This window comes from Mobula hypostoma, chromosome 30 (genome assembly GCF_963921235.1).
Source record: "Mobula hypostoma chromosome 30, sMobHyp1.1, whole genome shotgun sequence".
Classification (NCBI taxonomy): domain Eukaryota; kingdom Metazoa; phylum Chordata; class Chondrichthyes; order Myliobatiformes; family Myliobatidae; genus Mobula; species Mobula hypostoma.
The window spans coordinates 4,726,214-4,742,734 of record NC_086126.1 but is presented as its reverse complement, the minus strand read 5'-3'; the positions used below and the strand labels follow the sequence as shown (position 1 = coordinate 4,742,734).

General features: G+C 49.3%; 1 protein-coding gene across 7 annotated transcripts in view; it reads left to right on the top strand.

Annotated features, from left to right (window-relative positions):
• pola2 (polymerase (DNA directed), alpha 2) overlaps positions 1 to 16,521 on the top strand; it is a 249,450-nt gene that overhangs the window by 164,712 nt on the left and 68,217 nt on the right. For 4 of the 7 annotated variants that reach the window (XM_063036322.1, XM_063036319.1, XM_063036320.1 and 1 more), the window contains 4 exons: positions 7,710 to 7,834; positions 8,180 to 8,271; positions 11,706 to 11,763; positions 14,146 to 14,258. In XM_063036322.1, coding sequence (XP_062892392.1) covers positions 7,710 to 7,834; positions 8,180 to 8,271; positions 11,706 to 11,763; positions 14,146 to 14,258 — 388 coding nt within the window. Of the gene's footprint in view, positions 1 to 2,458; positions 2,935 to 7,709; positions 7,835 to 8,179; positions 8,272 to 11,705; positions 11,764 to 14,145; positions 14,259 to 16,521 lie in introns of those variants that run through there. The other 3 variants (XM_063036324.1, XM_063036323.1, XM_063036321.1) reach the window with 3 other exon arrangements.

Here is a 16,521-nt window from a genome sequence, read left to right as displayed (position 1 = left end):
GGACGTACAAACTTCTTACAGGTGGGGTCAAACTCCAGTGCCCCAAGCTGCAATAGTGTGGCACCACATTTTCTCACGGTAGGGGGTCCGGTTTAAGGTGCGAGGGAAGAATGAAGAATTATAAAGAAGTTACGAGGGGTAGATTTTCCATTCAGAGGGCGTTTGTGATCTGGGACAAGCTCCCACTGTTGACGGCCAAGACTGATGGAATTACAGTGTTTAAATGACAATTGAACAGGAGTCGAGGGAGCCGGGCCCAAAGGATTCAAACTACATTTATTATCAAAGTTTGTATGCTGTATACAACCCTGAGATTCACAGACAGCCACAGAAAACCTTGGAGCCCATTCAAAGAAAAGCATCAACCACCCCCTCCCCATGCGCAAAAAACAGCCATGTTTATTGTCATTTAACCTTATACATATATATAAAACATATATAACCATAAATGTATATAGAAACGAGACGACGTTTCTCTGAACCAGGGTGTAAAACACAGTAGTGCACATAACACACAATAACTTATGATGCTAAGGATAAATAACTCATAAATAAATAAATCACACATAAATAACAAACTAAAGTGCATTAGTATTAAATATTGTCAGGTTCTGAACAGATTATCCAGTGACACTTCAAATGCGATGCAGCAGGGAGTTCAGATGCCTTGTGGCCTGGGGGAAGAAACTGTTTCCCATCCTGACCGTTCTTGTCTTTCTGCATCGGAGTCTCCTGCCAAATGGTAGAAAGTCAAAGAGGATGCTGGATGGATGGATGGGATCCTTGATAATACTAAGGGCCCTGCGTACGCAGCGCTCCTGATAAATGCCCCCGATGGACGGTAGGGAGACCCCTATGATCCTCTCGGTCGTTCTCACAGTCCTTTGTAGGGGCTTCCGGTCCGATGCTCGGCTGCTCCCAGACCAGATGGAGATGCAACTTGTCAGGACGATCTCAATGGTGCTCCTGTAAAAAGCAGTTAAGATGGGTGCCTCAATTTTCTTAGGACGTGGAGGCACTGCTGCGCCTTCTTGTTCAGGGAGGTGATATTAAGGGACTGGGTGAGGTGATGTGAACCCACAGGAACATGGTGCACTGAACTCTCTCTATTGAGCAGCCATGTAGTCACAGAGGGGGATGGTTTGTCTGTACCTCCCTGAAGTCCACAATGATTTCCTTTGTCTTTTCCAAGTTCAGATTTAGGTAGTTCATCTCACACCAATCCAGCAGCCACTCCATTTCCTCTCTATACTCCATCTCATCATCGTTCTCGATAAGGCCAACCACTGTTGTATCATCCACAAACTTGACACTTGAGTTGGACCCTGCGACACAGTCATGCGTCAGCAGTGTAAACAACAGCAGGCTGAGCACACGCCCCTAGGGAGTGCCAGTGCCGAGCATGATGGGACGAGAGACGTCGCTGCCCACACGGACTGACTGTGACCTTACTGTTAGGATGTCCAGTATCCAAATGGCAAAGGGAGGTGTTGAGACCCAGCAGGCCGCCCCAATTCAAAGTTGGCCAAAAAATAGCAAAGGAAAAAGGAGTGACCGTAAACCAGGAAACACATCATAATGTGAACTACTGTCCAATCCACAAGCATCGATTAAACCTCGCTCCGGCATCATCCTCTGAGAGCATCAAGGAGAGAACAGGGATCATTTGAACGCAGAGACCTTCCTTCAGGAATCTACCCAATCCAGTGGCACCTCTTCTCCAATTAACATAGTATCTGTGTGGGCACATGGCCAACTGGTTAAGGCATTGGACTAGCGACCTGAAGGTCGTGAGTTCGAGCCGCAGCCGAGGCAGCGTGTTGTGTCCTTGAGCAAGGCACTTAATCACACATTGCTCTGCGACAACACCGGTGCCAAGCTGTATGGGTCCTAATGTCCTTCCCTTGGACAACATCGGTGTCGTGGAGAGGGGAGACTTGCAGCATGGACAACTGCCGGTCTTCCATACAACCTTGCCCAGGCCTGTGCCCTGGAGAGTGAAGACTTTCCAGGCGCAGATCCATAGTCTCGCAAGACTAACAGATGCCTTTATTATTTATTATTATTATTATAAAATATTGAAAGTTAATAGTTCTACTGTTAATTGAGGGTATGATTTCAGAAAAATGACTGTCATAATTGCCAAGGTTCGTGAACGTCTTGGACCGGGGAACGAGATGTTGAAGAATGGATGTTGTTGGAAGTTCTCCCATCCTCTAGAGGCGCCTAATTCGGAGGTTCACATCCATCAACTGTCCAATGAAAACGCGAGTATCTTTGTAAGCCGGTGAGTGGTTGGGCTGTCTTCCCCGTGTTTCCACTATTGGGTGATTCGGGGATTTTTATCCCGCCTTCCGCGTCGATTGGCTATATTGCACGTGATCTGCACGCTGATTGGCCCGATAGATTTTACTGTCCTGAAGGAGGGGTTCGGCCCGAAACATCCATGGATGCTGCTAGACCTGCTGAGTTCCTCCAGCATTTTGTGTGCGTCGCTATAGATCATGGATGTTGTACACCAATTCTTTGAAATGGCCTGCAGACTGATTGGTTAGAGGACCAAAGTGTGCTGCGGACTGATTGGGTGGAGGACCGAGTGCTGTAGACTAATTGGCTAGCGTACAACTGTGCTGCAGACGGATTGGCTGGAGGACCTCTGTGCTGCAGACGAATTGGCTGGAAGACCTCTGTGCTGCAGACGGATTGGCTGGAGGACCAATAGGAAGGGGGAGGAGGAAGTGTACGCGCGGGAGAATCGGAGTGCTCACTGTTCACTTCGGGGTCACGTTTGTAGCTGGGTGAGATTCAGTAAATGAACTTTGCTTGGAGCTGAGACAAACAAAGCCGCGGAGATGCCGATAGAAGCGAAGAAAATAGCCGAGGAGCTGGAAACATTCGACGTGACCACTGAAGATGACAGTTTGCTGGACAAACGTGAGTCTGAGTACGGACGTGATAAGAAATCATAGCAGGGAATGGGCATTCGGCCCACAGGCCCTGTTTCTCTTCAAATCAGTTCGTTTTTGGTCAGTTTGTGAAATTAAATAGGGGTGGATCATATTGAAGAAATCGAAGGAGAGTAAGGAAAGCGACCCAGGAGACCAGCTCCATTGATCCCTGAAAATGCAAGACAGGTAGATAGGGTGGTAAAGGCATCCAGCTTGCTCGCATTCATTGGTCAGGGTATTGGATACAGAATACAAGACTTGGGGTGGTCTATTGCAACTTTTCACGATGCTGGATGCCACAATAAAATAATTTCTCGGGGACCAAGGTGCCAAACAGTAGCTATATCGCACAGAGCATATAAAAAAAATTAACGCAATAATTAGACCCGTAGGGAGGTGACAGAGTGAGAGACTGCCGATGCCGGAATCCAGAGCAACGGACAATGTGCTGGAGGAACTCAGCGGGTCAGGCAGCAAAGGGTACTTTTCTGCAGATGCTGCCTTCCAGCCTTTTCTGGGGTGTCGGGAAAATAACGCCTGCTTTCAAAGAACGAGAATCTACTTTATTATCAGTGACTTTTATGACATGAAATTTGTTCTTTCGTGGCAGCAGTACAGTGCAAAGACAAAAGATTATTAATTACAAAAATGGGTACATAAACGGTGCAATTAAAAGTAGTGTTCATGGGTTAATGGACCTTTCAGAAATATGATAGTGAAGGAGAAAGAAGTTGTTCCTAAAAACATTTTGTTATGTTGAAACACCAATGCCCTTGAATGAAAAATCTTACAAGAAGTAGTGGATTTGTCCCAGTCCATCACGGGTGAAGCCCTCCCCACCATTGAGCACATCTACATGAAACACTGTCGCAGGAAAGCAGCATCCATTGTCAGGGACCCCCACCACCCAGGACATGCTCTCTTCTCGCTGCTACCATTGGGCAGGAGGTACAGGAGCCTCAGGTCCCACACCACCAGGTTCAGAATCAATTATTACCCCTCAACCATCAGGCCCTTGAACCAAAGGAGATAACCTCACTTGCCCCATCACTGAAACGCTCCCACAACCTATGGACTCACTTTCAAGGACTCTTCATCTCACGTTCTTGATATTTATTGCTCACTTACATAGTATTATTAATTCATCCTTTCTGTATTTCCACAATTCGTTGTCTTCTGCACACTAGTTGGGCGGTCTTTCATTGATACTGTTATGGTTATTATGATATAGATTTATTGAGTGTGCCCTCAAGGAAATGAATCTGAGGGTTGTATATGGTGACATATTGGTACTCTGATAATAAATTTGTTTATTGAACTTGCGTGCCTTCAGGCTCCTGTACCTCATCTCTGATAGTAGTAATGAGAAGTGGCCATGTCCCGGATGGTGAGGGTCCTTACTGCCGCCTTGCGGCATCGCCTTTTGAAGATGCCCTCAGAGGTGGGGAGGGGGCGCGTTGTGTTTGTGACAGAACCAGGTTTATTGTCACTGACGTATCTTGAGACATTTGTTTTGTGACAGCAGTACAGTGCAAGGCAAGATAAATTGCTTTCAGTTACAATGACAAATATTTGACAAACAATACAAAACAATTAAGTCCGTACGAAATGAGTGCAAAATAGTTATTCATGGTTTCTTGGGCCTTCAGACTCCTGTACCTCCTCCCTGGTGGTAGTAATGAGAAGAGGGCATGTCCTGGATGATGGGCGTTCTTCAAGATGGATGCCGCCTTTTTGAGGCATTGCCTTTTGAAGATGTTCTCGATGGTGGGGAGGCGAGTGCTCGTGATGGAGCTGGTTGAGTTTACAACTTTCTGCAGCTTTTTTTTTCCGATCCAGTGAAGTGTGTGCCGTGCCTATGACATCATAATAGCATGCCGTGTTGTATGACCTGGGTGATCATGGCCTCGTGACCGTGACTGTTCTTGGCAAAGTTTTCTGCAGAAGTGGTTTGCCGTTGCTGCCTTCTGGGCAGTGTCTCCACAAGACGGGTGGCCCCCAGCCATTATCGATACTCCTCAGAGGTTGTCCGCCTGGCGTCAGTGGTCGCATAACCAGCATACAACCATCCACCACTGCTAACCAGCTGCCGTGGCTGCACGTGACCCTGATCAGGGGGCTAAGCAGGTGCTACACCTCACCCAAGGGTGACCTGGAGGCTAGCGGAGGGAAGGAACACCTCCCACCTCCTTTGGTTGAGACGTATCTCCACCCCGCCACTCCTGTGCAGTGGCCCCTCCATATCCATGGTGGGCGGATCTCTGTAAGAGAGATTTGAGTCCTTGGCAAAATGTGCTTTCTTCTTGCTTTTGTGCAAGGTACACTGTCCCAAATTGCTACATTAAGCAGGGTGTGCCCCAGTTTTAATTTCAGGTATCCAAGGTCACAGATCAGGGCTACAATTGTGTTCAGTTCTGGTCCCCTCATTATAGGAAGGATGTGGAGGCTTTAGAGAGGAAGCAGAGGAGATCTCCCAGGATGCTGCCTGGATTGGAGAGCGTATCTTATGAGGGTAGGTTGAGTGAGCTAGGGCTTTTCGCTTTGGAGCGGAGGAGGATGAGAGGTGACCGACCAGATAAGAGGCATAGCTCGAGTGGACAGCTCCCAGGCTGAAAATGACTGATAGGACTAGCGACCTGAAGGTCGTGAGTTCGAGCCCCAGCCGAGGCAGTGTGTTGTGTCCTTGAACAAGGTACTTATAGTCATAGTCATACTTTATTGATCCCAGAGGAAATTGGTTTTTGTTACAGTTGCACCATAAATAATAGTAATAGAACCATAAATAGTTAAATAGTAATATGTAAATTATGCCAGTAAATTATGAAATAAGCCCAGGACCAGCCTATTGGCTCAGGGTGTCTGACCCTCCAAGGGAGGAGTTGTAAAGTTTGATGGCCACAGGCAGGAATGACTTCCTATGACGCTCCGTGCTGCATCTCGGAGGAATGAGTCTCTGGCTGAATGTACTCCTGTGCCCAACCAGTACATTATGTAGTGGATGGAAGACATTGTCCAAGATGGCATGCAACTTAGACAGCATCCTCTTTTCAGACACCACCGTCAGAGAGTCCAGTTCCATCCCCACAACATCACCGGCCTTACGGATGAGTTTGTTGGTTCTGTTGGTGTCTGCCACCCTTGGCCTGCTGCCCCAGCACACAACAGCAAACATGCTCGCACTGGCCACCACAGACTCGTAGAACATCCTCAGCATCGTCCGGCATATGTTAGAGGACCTCAGTCTCCTCAGGAAATAGAGACGGCTCTGACCCTTCTTGTAGACAGCCTCAGTGTTCTTTGACCAGTCCAGTTTATTGTCAATTCGTATCCCCAGGTATTTGTAATCCTCCACCATGTCCACACTGACCCCCTGGATGGAAACAGGGGTCACCGGTACCTTAGCTCTCCTCAGGTCTACCACCAGCTCCTTGGTCTTTTTCATATTAAGCTGCAGATAATTCTGCTCACACCATGTGACAGTTTCCTGTACTCAGCATCATCTCCCTTGCTGATCACACATTGCCCTGCGACGACACTGGTGCCAAGCTGTATGGGTCCTAATGCCCTTCCCTCGGTGGCATGGAGAGGGGAGACTTCCAGCATGGGCAACTGCTGGTCTTCCATGCAACCTTGCCCAGGCCTGCGCCCTGGAGGGAGTTAGATGCAAGACTAACTGATGCCTTAAATAGCAGTAAATTACTGCCATTGGCAGTAGCAGGCCTCTGTTGGTCAGGGCCGACCGTAGACGTTTAGTCCTAATAGCCTAGATACACAAGCCAGGACAGTACGATCGGAGAGCAAACTATTGCCCCTGCAACAGGCTGCCCCCGTGCAGAGGCCGATACAGTTTGGCACCAGCAACGTCGCAGGAGCTGCCAGTCAGCATTGAATTCAACGTTAAGGCTGCCTTGGGGGCTCCAGTTCTGGATTTTTCCCTTGGGGTTTACTCCCAAAGCTTCCCCCGCGGGTGGGTACAGCCCCAGGGCAGCGGTGGTTTGAGATCAGAGTTTTCCTTCCAGATGAGCTGCCACAATCGTGGCTGATGAGCCCCGTCGGCCCGAAGCGACTGGTTTTAAGGTGCCAGTGTATAAGATGATGAGAGGCATTGATCGTGTGGATAGCCAGAGGCTTTTCCTGGAGCTGAAATGGTTGCCACAAGAGGACACAGGTTTTGGGTGCTTGGGAGTAGGTACAGAGGAGATGTCAGGGGTAAGTTTTTTTACTCAGAGTGGTGAGTGTGTGGAATGGGCTGTCGGCGACGGTGGTGGAGGCGGATACAATAGGGTCTTTTAAGAGACTTTTGGATAGGTACATGGAGCTTAGAAAAATAGAGGGCTATGGGTAACCCTAGTAATTTCTAAGGTAGCACAACTTTGTGGGCCGAAGGGCCTGTATTGTGCTGTATATATGTATTGTCCCTGAATTGTTGAGTGTGTGTCTTCGGGCTTCTGTACCTCCTCCCTGATGGTAGGAATGAGAACAAGTCATGACCTGGGTGAAAGGTGACCATAATGCTGCCTTTTCGAGGCATCGCTCCTGGATACTACAGAGACGAGTGCCCATGATGGAGCTGACCTGAGTTTACAACTCTCTGCAGCTTATTTCGATTCTGTTCAGTAGCCCCCACCCTCCCTCCCCGATACCAGGCAGTGAGGCAGCCAGTCAGAATGCTCTCCACGAACGTCTGTAGAAGTGCAGAAAGATTGTCGCACATTTTCTCATTCCTAATTGTCTTTCTCTCCCTTTTCTGTGAACGTGCAGTGGTGGACTTGTGCGTCAGGTACCGCTTGAATGAGGAAGGGATTGTGAACGAATGGTTTGCGTTCAGCAACACACGGAACGGGCTTCCCCTGACGGACGACAACCTGGAGGTCTTTGAGAGTGAGGTAATTCGGTTAAACCTGACACATCCTTGGGGCTCTGCGAGTGCTTACGGTATCGAGTCTGCACGAAACGCTGGAGAAAGTACTCAGGGAAACACTCCTGATTCTCGGCGGCGGCAATGGCAACGTAGCGGTTAGAGTTACGCTTTTACAGCGTGATCCGGTTTCCGTCCACGTACGGGATACGATTAGTGAGTTGTGGGCGTCGGAAACGCACCTTTGGACTGTGTCGGTTGTTGGCTTTTTGATAGACATGAGACAAATAAAGTGAATCTTAAACCTTAATCGGTTTTTCTCTCCTCTGGTGTTCCCATCCTGAGATGGTGGTTTTTTTTGTTTTTTTGGCAGATTCTTGTCAAAAAAGTCAATAAGATGGGTCCCGCAACAGGAAAACGAAACTTCCGGGCACCAATACAGGACCTGAACTCACTTGAAGAGCTGTATCCTTTTTAACCAAATGTACATTGTACAACTTCCTCATCGTTTTTGGGCGAGGGATAATGTTATAAAGAATAGAGGGAGTGCAGAGGAGATTTACAAGGACGTTGTCTGGATTGGGGAGCGTGCCTTATGAAAACAGGCTGAGTGAACTCGGCCTTTTCTCCTTGGAGCAACAGAGGATGACAGGTGACCTGATAGAGGTGTATAAGATGATGAGAGGCATTGATCGAGTGGATAGTCAGAGGCTTTTTCCCAGGGCTGAAATGGCTGGCACAAGAGGGCAGAGTTTTAAGGTGCTGGGGAGTAGGTACTGAGGGGCTGTCAGAGGTAAGTTTTTCACACAGAGAGTGGTAGATGCATGGAATGCACTGCCAGCAAAGGTGGTAGAGGCAAATACAACAGGGTCTTTTAAGAGACTCTTAGACGGGTACATGGAGCTTAGAAAACTAGAGGGCTATGCAGTAGGAAAATTCTCGGCAGTTTCTAGAGCAGGTTACGTGGTCGGCACAACATTGTGGGCCGAAGGGCCTGTAATGTGCTGTAGATTCCTATGAGAATAGAAACAGGCCCTGAGGCCGAACTCACCTTCCACCCATTTCCAATATTCCCATTTTGTTCTCCCCATATTCCCATCAACCCCGGATTTTACCAGCCGGCTCAGGTTCAAAGGAAATTCATTTTCGAAGTGCATACGTGTCACCATATACAGGCCTGAGGTTCATTTTCTTGCAGGCTCTCCCAGTAAATACAAAGAAGCACAAAGGAATCAGTGGAAAACTGCAGACAAGACAAATGACCAATGTGCAAAAACAAACAACAAACTGTGCAAATACAAAAAGGGGAAAAAATAATAATAATAACAGTAAATAAATAAGCAGGAACCCCAGCCACCCAGGGCATGCTCTCTTCTTGCTGCTGCCATCAGGAGGGAGGTACAGGAGCCTCAGGACTCGCACCAACGCACACAAAGTGCTGGAGGAACTCAGCAGGCCAGGCAGCATCGACTGGGGGTGGGGGGAGAGAAAAGTACGGTCGACGTTTCTTCTGCCTGCGATGAGGTCTCTGGCGTTTCTTTGACTTTACGGGATGGGGTTGCCAGCCCCACGTCCAACCCTCCTCCTTCCGCAGGCGGGCTCAGCAGGCACTGAGGTGGCACGTGCATGGTTCAGGAATGAGTTTGCCTCGATTTACTTCGAACTCAAACCCGCGGCACGTTGCTGGGACGTGGAGGAGAACATAATCAGCCAGAGGGAAACCCCATGCGGTCACAGGGAGAACGGGTAGATTGCACACAGATGGCACCGGAGGTGGGGGTCGAGCTTGCGTCGCTGGAGTTACGAGGCAGCGGTTCTAGTCACTGCACCCTGCCATGACTTCAGGAAGGGGAGGTCGAGGGAACACACACCAAGCCTCACTGAAGGATCAGTGGTGGAAAGGGTGAGCAGGTTCAGGCTCCTGGGCTTCAACATCTCCGGAGATCGACCCTGGGTCTGACATATCGATGCCACTACCACGAAGCTATAGTTCACTAGGAGGTGGAGGAGGTTTGGTACGCCAGCAAAGACTCTCACGGATTTCTACAGATGGAGAGCATTCTGACTGGTTGCATCGGTGTGTTGTGGCGTGGAGGGGCCCACTGCACAGGATCGGGGAAAAGCTGCCGGAAGCTGTAGGTTGAACCGTGTCCGTCGTGGGCACTAGCCTCCGCAGGGCTGAGTACATCTTCAAAAGGCAGCATCCATCATTTCTGGCTCCCCTCGAGTTCAAGTTGGTCGTCTGAGCGTGCACGTAGACAACCAAACAGATAACGTTTCTCCGGATGGCGATGCTCCCATGATGCACACAGCACAAAAACCACAAATGCGTTTTGAATTAGATTTTATTAATGTGTGTAGTGCACAGCACAGATAAACGGTAAACACCGCCCAGGGCACGCCCTCTTCTCTCTGCCACCATCAAGGAGGAAGTACAGGACCCTGAAGATGAAGGGTCTCTCCCCGAAATCTCGGCTCTTTATTCCTCTCCACAGATGCTGCCCGACCTGCCGAGCTCCTCCAGCATTTTGTGTGTCTCTGGGTTTCCAGCAGAATCTCCTGTGCTTATGAGTTTCATCCCTGTACATTTGAATAACTGTACGAAACCTGTTGGGATACTTTCAAAAGTACGTCTATGGAAGCTGCCTGACTGAAAAAAGAGTGGTGAGCTTCTCTCTCGTTGGGAGTTAATTTATTCTCTTGTTTATCCAAAGGAAGGATAAATTGATAGATTCTTGATTTAAGGAAGGCAGAAGACTGGGGGATGAGAGGGAAATGGATCAGACATGATGAAATGGCGGAGCAGACTCAAACCAAATGGCTGAATTCTGCTCCTATACCTTATGACCTAAATAACACAAGAGATTCTGCAGATGCTGGAAATCTTGAAGGACGCGCAGAAAATACCGGAGAAATTCAGCAGGTCAGGCAGCATCTATGGAGGGAAATAAATAATTGACGTTTTGGGCCGAGGCCCTTCATCAGAACTGGAAAGGAAGGGGAAAGAAGCCAGAATAAGAAGGTGGGCGGGGGGGGAGGGATGGAGGACAAGGTGGCAGATGATAGGTGAGACCAGGTGAAGGGGAAGGTGGGTGGGTTGGGATGGGGGGGGATGAAGCGAGAAGCTGTGATGTGATAGGTAGAAGAGGCTGAAGAACGAGGAACCTGATTGGAGAGGAGAGTGGACCATGGGAGAAAGGGAAGGAGGAGGAGAACCTGAGGGAGGTGATGGGAAGATGAGGAGGTGTGAGAGGAACCAGAATGGGCTATGGAAAAGCAGGTGAGGGAGGGGTGAGAAATTGCCAGAAGCTCGAGGAATTGATGTTCATGCCATCAGGTTGGAGGCTAACCCAGATGGAATATGGGGTGTTGCTCCTTCACCCTAAGAGTAGCCTGATTGTGGGAGAAGAGGAGGCCGTGGACAGACATTTCGGAATGGGAATGGGTGACCAGCGGGAAATCTAGCCATTTGTTCAAGTTTACATTTAAATTACTATTCAACCATACATGAACGGAACCAACCATGAAACAGCGTTCCTCTGGGGCCAAGGTACAAAACATAGTACCAACAGTCATACACAGCACAAGGTGCAAGTATCCCATATATGGCAGCAGTCAAAAAAAGAAACTAATATAGCCCAAGTCTCTGAGTGGCGTGTCCTGCAGATTGATGGTGCATGGATGATTGTCGGCAAGAATGAGCCCTCAGCAGCCCACAATCGAGCGCACGCAATCCACCGTGGCGTCTACCGAGCAAACACTGGAGGGCAGCACCAACGGACAAAGCGAAGGTGCACAAGATAACATGGCCAGTGTGGAACGGTAAGAGGGTAAGTTGTCGGTAGCAGTGGTGACTGTGAGTTCCCTTGTGACCAACATATTTACTTAACACTGGCCAGTATTCAAGCCGAGGAAGAGGAAGAGAATCTGCTGGACTCGTACGCCACACCGGGAAGGGTATGTATTTCTTTCTCTCGTGGATTCCCTCCTTTAATGCTTTGCTAAATCTATGGGGCAACTTGAGAACCGCGTGTCCTCCTTTGTCCTCCCGACGAATCCAGATTCAGATCGATATTTGTTCAGTACATCTACAATGCAATGCGTCAATTAACGACCTGGGATGTGCCGGGGGGGGGCAGCCCGCAAGTGTCGCCACGTACTCCGGTGCCAGCGTAGCAGACCCACAACGTTCAGCAGAGCAAGCAACAAAGCAGCAACAGTAACACGCCCTCCCCCCTCCACCTTCTTTATGGGGCCCTGCCCCCTCCCTCTTCAGCCCTGACGAAGGGTCTCGGCCCGAAACGTTGACTGTTCGTTCCCGCGGGTGCTGCCCGACCTGCTGAGTTCCTCCAGCGTGTTGTGCGTGAAAGCAGCAACAGCAAAACCAGCCCCTTTCCTCCCTTCCCTGCACATCCGTGTGTCTAACAGCCTCTGAAACACCTCAATTGTACATCCTTCACCACCACCCCTGGTAACGTGTTCCAGGCACCCGCCTGTATCAGAATCGGGTTCAATATCACTGGCGTATGTCCTGAGATTTGTTAACCTTGTAGCAGCAGTATAATGCAATAGATGACAAAATATATTTTTTGAAAAGCTCTATTATAGTAAGTATGTGTGCAAAGGTACACATATACTTTTAAAAATAGTGCAAAAACAGCAATTTTTAGAAAAAGTAGTGAGGTAGTGTTCATGGGTTCAATGTCCATTCAGAAATCAGATGGCAGAGGGGAAGAAGCTGTTCCTGAATCGTTGAGTGTTTGCCTTCAGGCTTCTAGACTTCCTGATGGTAACACTGAGAAGAGGGCATGTCCTGGATGGTAGGGGTCTCTAATAATGGACGACACCTTTTTGAGGCATCGCTCCTTGACGATATCCTGGATACCACTCCCTGGTTTTAAGAAAACAAACTTGCCCCGCATGTCTCCTTTAAACTTTTCCCCTCTCGCCTTAACCCGACATCCTCTGGTTTTTGACATTTCCACCCTGGGCAAAATAAAGATTCTGATTGTCTTATCTACGCCTTTCGTAAACGTCAATCTGTAAGTAAATGCCGACACCCTGGTGAAGGGTCTCGGCCTGAAACGTCGACTGTTTATTCCCCTCCATAGATGCTGCCTGGCCTGCCCAGTGTGTGTCAAGCATCTTGTGTGTGTTGTAACCTGAAGTTTGGTTGTTACAGTTTGCACTAGTTCAGATTCAGATCTGCAGTTGTGTGCAGAAGTCTTGTATAACTACGGAGCCTAAGACTTTTGTACATTACTACTACGTCGACTCAGGCCTAGGGGGCCGGTGTCAGGCACGATGACAGACTCTCCACTTCTCCCTCTCCCTCATCAGTGTGTTCAGTTCATCTACATTAGCCGCGGCGCTGTCTTCTAGGAACGTGTTGACTGTAGTCTTGGGAGGGCGCCCAGGGTTCATCCTCCCGTGCTTGGGCTCCCATATGATGACTAGGCTGGCAGGTAGCTCGTACATTATTTGTACATTATTGTAGTAATTTTATGTATTGCACTATACTGCTGCTGTGAAAAATACGAATTTCATGACAGGTAAGTGATGATAAATCTGATATGGGTCTCTATTGTGGACTGAGAGCAGGAAGGGGGCAGGGAGAGGGGAGGGAGCAGGAAGCACCAGAGAGACATTCTGTAATGATCAATAAACCAATTGTTTGGAATGAAATGACCTTGCCTGGTGTCTCAGGGCTGGGGGTGTCTGCACCCGCGCCAATCTCTCCTCCCCGCCCCCCCCATCACCACCCCGGCACTGCTTCTTTGCCACCTTCCCCATACCCCTCCCGTGGTGCCCCACCCTCACCATTCCCAACATCCTTTGCTCCCGCCAGATTTACAAACTTGCTGTCCGCTCCAAGTTGACAAATGCCGTAGGTACCCTAGCGACTGTATGTGTGCCAAAGACTTTTACACAGTACTGTACCTCTAAGGATGCGGTAAAGTGCGGTAAAATAATCAACCAGCCCGCAAGCGTTGCCGCATATTCCAGCACCAACAGAGCATACCCACAATATTCAGCAGGACAATATGACCTGCCTCTCTGCAACTCACTCACCTCCAACCCCAGACAGACTGCCTCCGGGCCTCCGACTTCCTAGTTCCTGGACTCGCAGGTATCAGGCCTCCGATGCCTTGACCCGCTGACTTCTGGCAAGTGACCGGTTGCAAATTACTCTTGTGCAGAATCGATCTTCAGAAGTTGGCGAGGTGGACAGTGACGTTGGGTTTTTGAACCTGGGCTCCCTTTGCGGCGCTGGGGTCAGTTTGGTGGGTCGCTCGTCCTTCGTGCCTCCCTAAGACTTGTTTCCTTTTGCCCTTCCAGCAGGCGGCTTCACAGAAACGGTCGCTGACCACCCCGGAGGACCGGCAGTCGAAGAAGGCATCGGCTGGCCGCAGCCCACGTATCCTCTTCTCCCCATCCTCCTTCTCCCCCAGGTAACTGTCCGCCACGCCAGCTGAGCCTGATGAGCACGAGAGGGCCCTGCAGGGTGCTAGAAGTCTTGAGCAACACGTACAAAATGCTGGTGGAACCTAGCAAGGCAGGGCCAGCATCGGGTGGTAGAGCGTTACAGCACAAGAACAGGCCCTTTGGCCCATCTAGTATGTGCTGAACTGTGATTCTGCCTAGTCCCATGGCCCCTCGCACCCCTCCCATCCACATACTTAACCAAGCCGCGTCCCCCACAGCTTGTTCCACATCTGCATAAGTGAAGAAGATCCCCTATCTAATAGTTCCTTTTTTAAATGTCCCTAATGTATCTGCCTGTACCACCACCCCGGCAGCTTGATCAAAATATCAAACACTGACATTCCTCCCCCTATGTACTTCCCTCCAATCACCCGAAAATGATAAGACCGTAAGATATAGGGGCAGAATTAGACCCATCGAGACGGCTCCACCATTTCATCATGGCTGATCCATTTTCCCTCTCAGCCCCAATCTCCTGCCTTCTCCCCGTATTCCTTCATGCCCCAACCAGTCAAGAATCTGTCAACCTCTGCCTTAAATATACCCAATGACTTGACCTGTGGCAAAGGATTCCACAGATTCACCACACTCCGGCTAAAAACGTTCCTCCTCTTCTATTCCGAGTTGGTGTCCTCTGGTCCTGGACTCTTCCCACCATAGGAAACATCCTCTCCGCATCCACACTCTCAAGGCATTTCACCATTCCCCAGGTTTCAATGAGATTACCCCCCCCCCCCATTCCTTAAATCCTGTCAATGCAGGCCCAGAGCCATCATACGATCTTCATATGACAGGCTATTCAATCCTGGAATAATTTTCCTGAATTATGCCCCCTCGTATTAGCCATTTCCGCCCTGGGGAAAAGTTTCTGACTGTCACTCGATCTATGCCTCCTATCATCCAGTACATCTCTATCGTCATCTCTCATCTTCCTTCGCTCCAGAGAGAAAAGCCCCAGCTCGCTCAACCTCTCCTCATAAGCCACACTCTCTAATCCAGGAAGCTCCCTGGTAAACCTCCTCCACGCATTCCATCGTATTTATGTTCCTATGTATGCCAACATGAAAATGAATCTTGAGGTAGTATATATGGTGACTTTGAATTTGACTAGTGCACTAGAGTTCAATAGTGCCTCTTACTGCTGAACCGAGGACTCAAATCCCAGTGAAAAGTTAAATTCCACAATCCAGCCCGATATTTTCCTCTTCTAGCACTGAGAGTGCGCACCACTGTTACAGAACCCTTCGCTATGGTAGGGACGTTAGTTACGCTGGAGATCAGTCTTTCCTCTCGGGTGAAATACAGTCATTACAGTTTAAAAACAGAGTTTCCTTCAGCGATCTGAAGCCAGTATGCGCCCATCCGGTGACATTGCGGAAACAGACGATCTGATTGTTGTCATGTTGCTGTTTGGTGAAGTTTGTTGTCAGCAGGGAGTCTCGTGGAGATGCTTCATCGAAGGATGGCCTCAGAATCAGATTTAATGTTCCCGGCACACAGTACTGTGCAGAAGGCTTGGGCGCGTATATATAGCTCGGGTGGAAGCATTCTTGCTGGTGGTATAACAGTGGTCAAGCGCACTGGCTCCCCTGGTTCCACAGGTGGTGGTAGATGACCAAAGACGACTTCAAGCTGGCCTGGTGAAAGTTCCCCACAAAGGTAGGGAAGGCAGCTTCATGTCTGCTGATTAAGGAACTTGGCTCCTCCAATGTCTGCCTGACATTGGCCTGAGGTGGAATGCACACCGCTACCAGGAATATGACAGGAAACTCCCCTCGCAAGGTAAAAAGGACGACAGTCAACCACAAGATGTTCCAAGGCAAGTGGGAGACTTGAGAGTGAGCCGCCACGTCCGTGCACCACGATGAGTTAATCATAAAGCATACTCCTCCTCCTCTGCCTTCAAAAGGCTGAGCCGTCCTGCCCTTGCGGAAAATGGTGAAGCCAGGGAGCTGCTGTGCTGCGCCCAAGATGTTGGGGAAAAGCCACGTTTCCGTGAGCAGAGCACGCAGCAGTTCCTGATGTCCCTCTGGTACAGCAGTCTTGCTGTGAGATCTTCAGTTTTGTTTTCGATAGACTGTACTTTCGCCAGCGGGGTAGGCGGGAGTTGGGGGGGGGCTGCAACCCAGCATGCTTTCCTTGCTTCCTGTTTCTTAAAGGGAAACTGCACTCGCGATCCAAGTCTGTGGAACAGGATCCGTTAATTTTGAGTATTGATAGATTTTATAA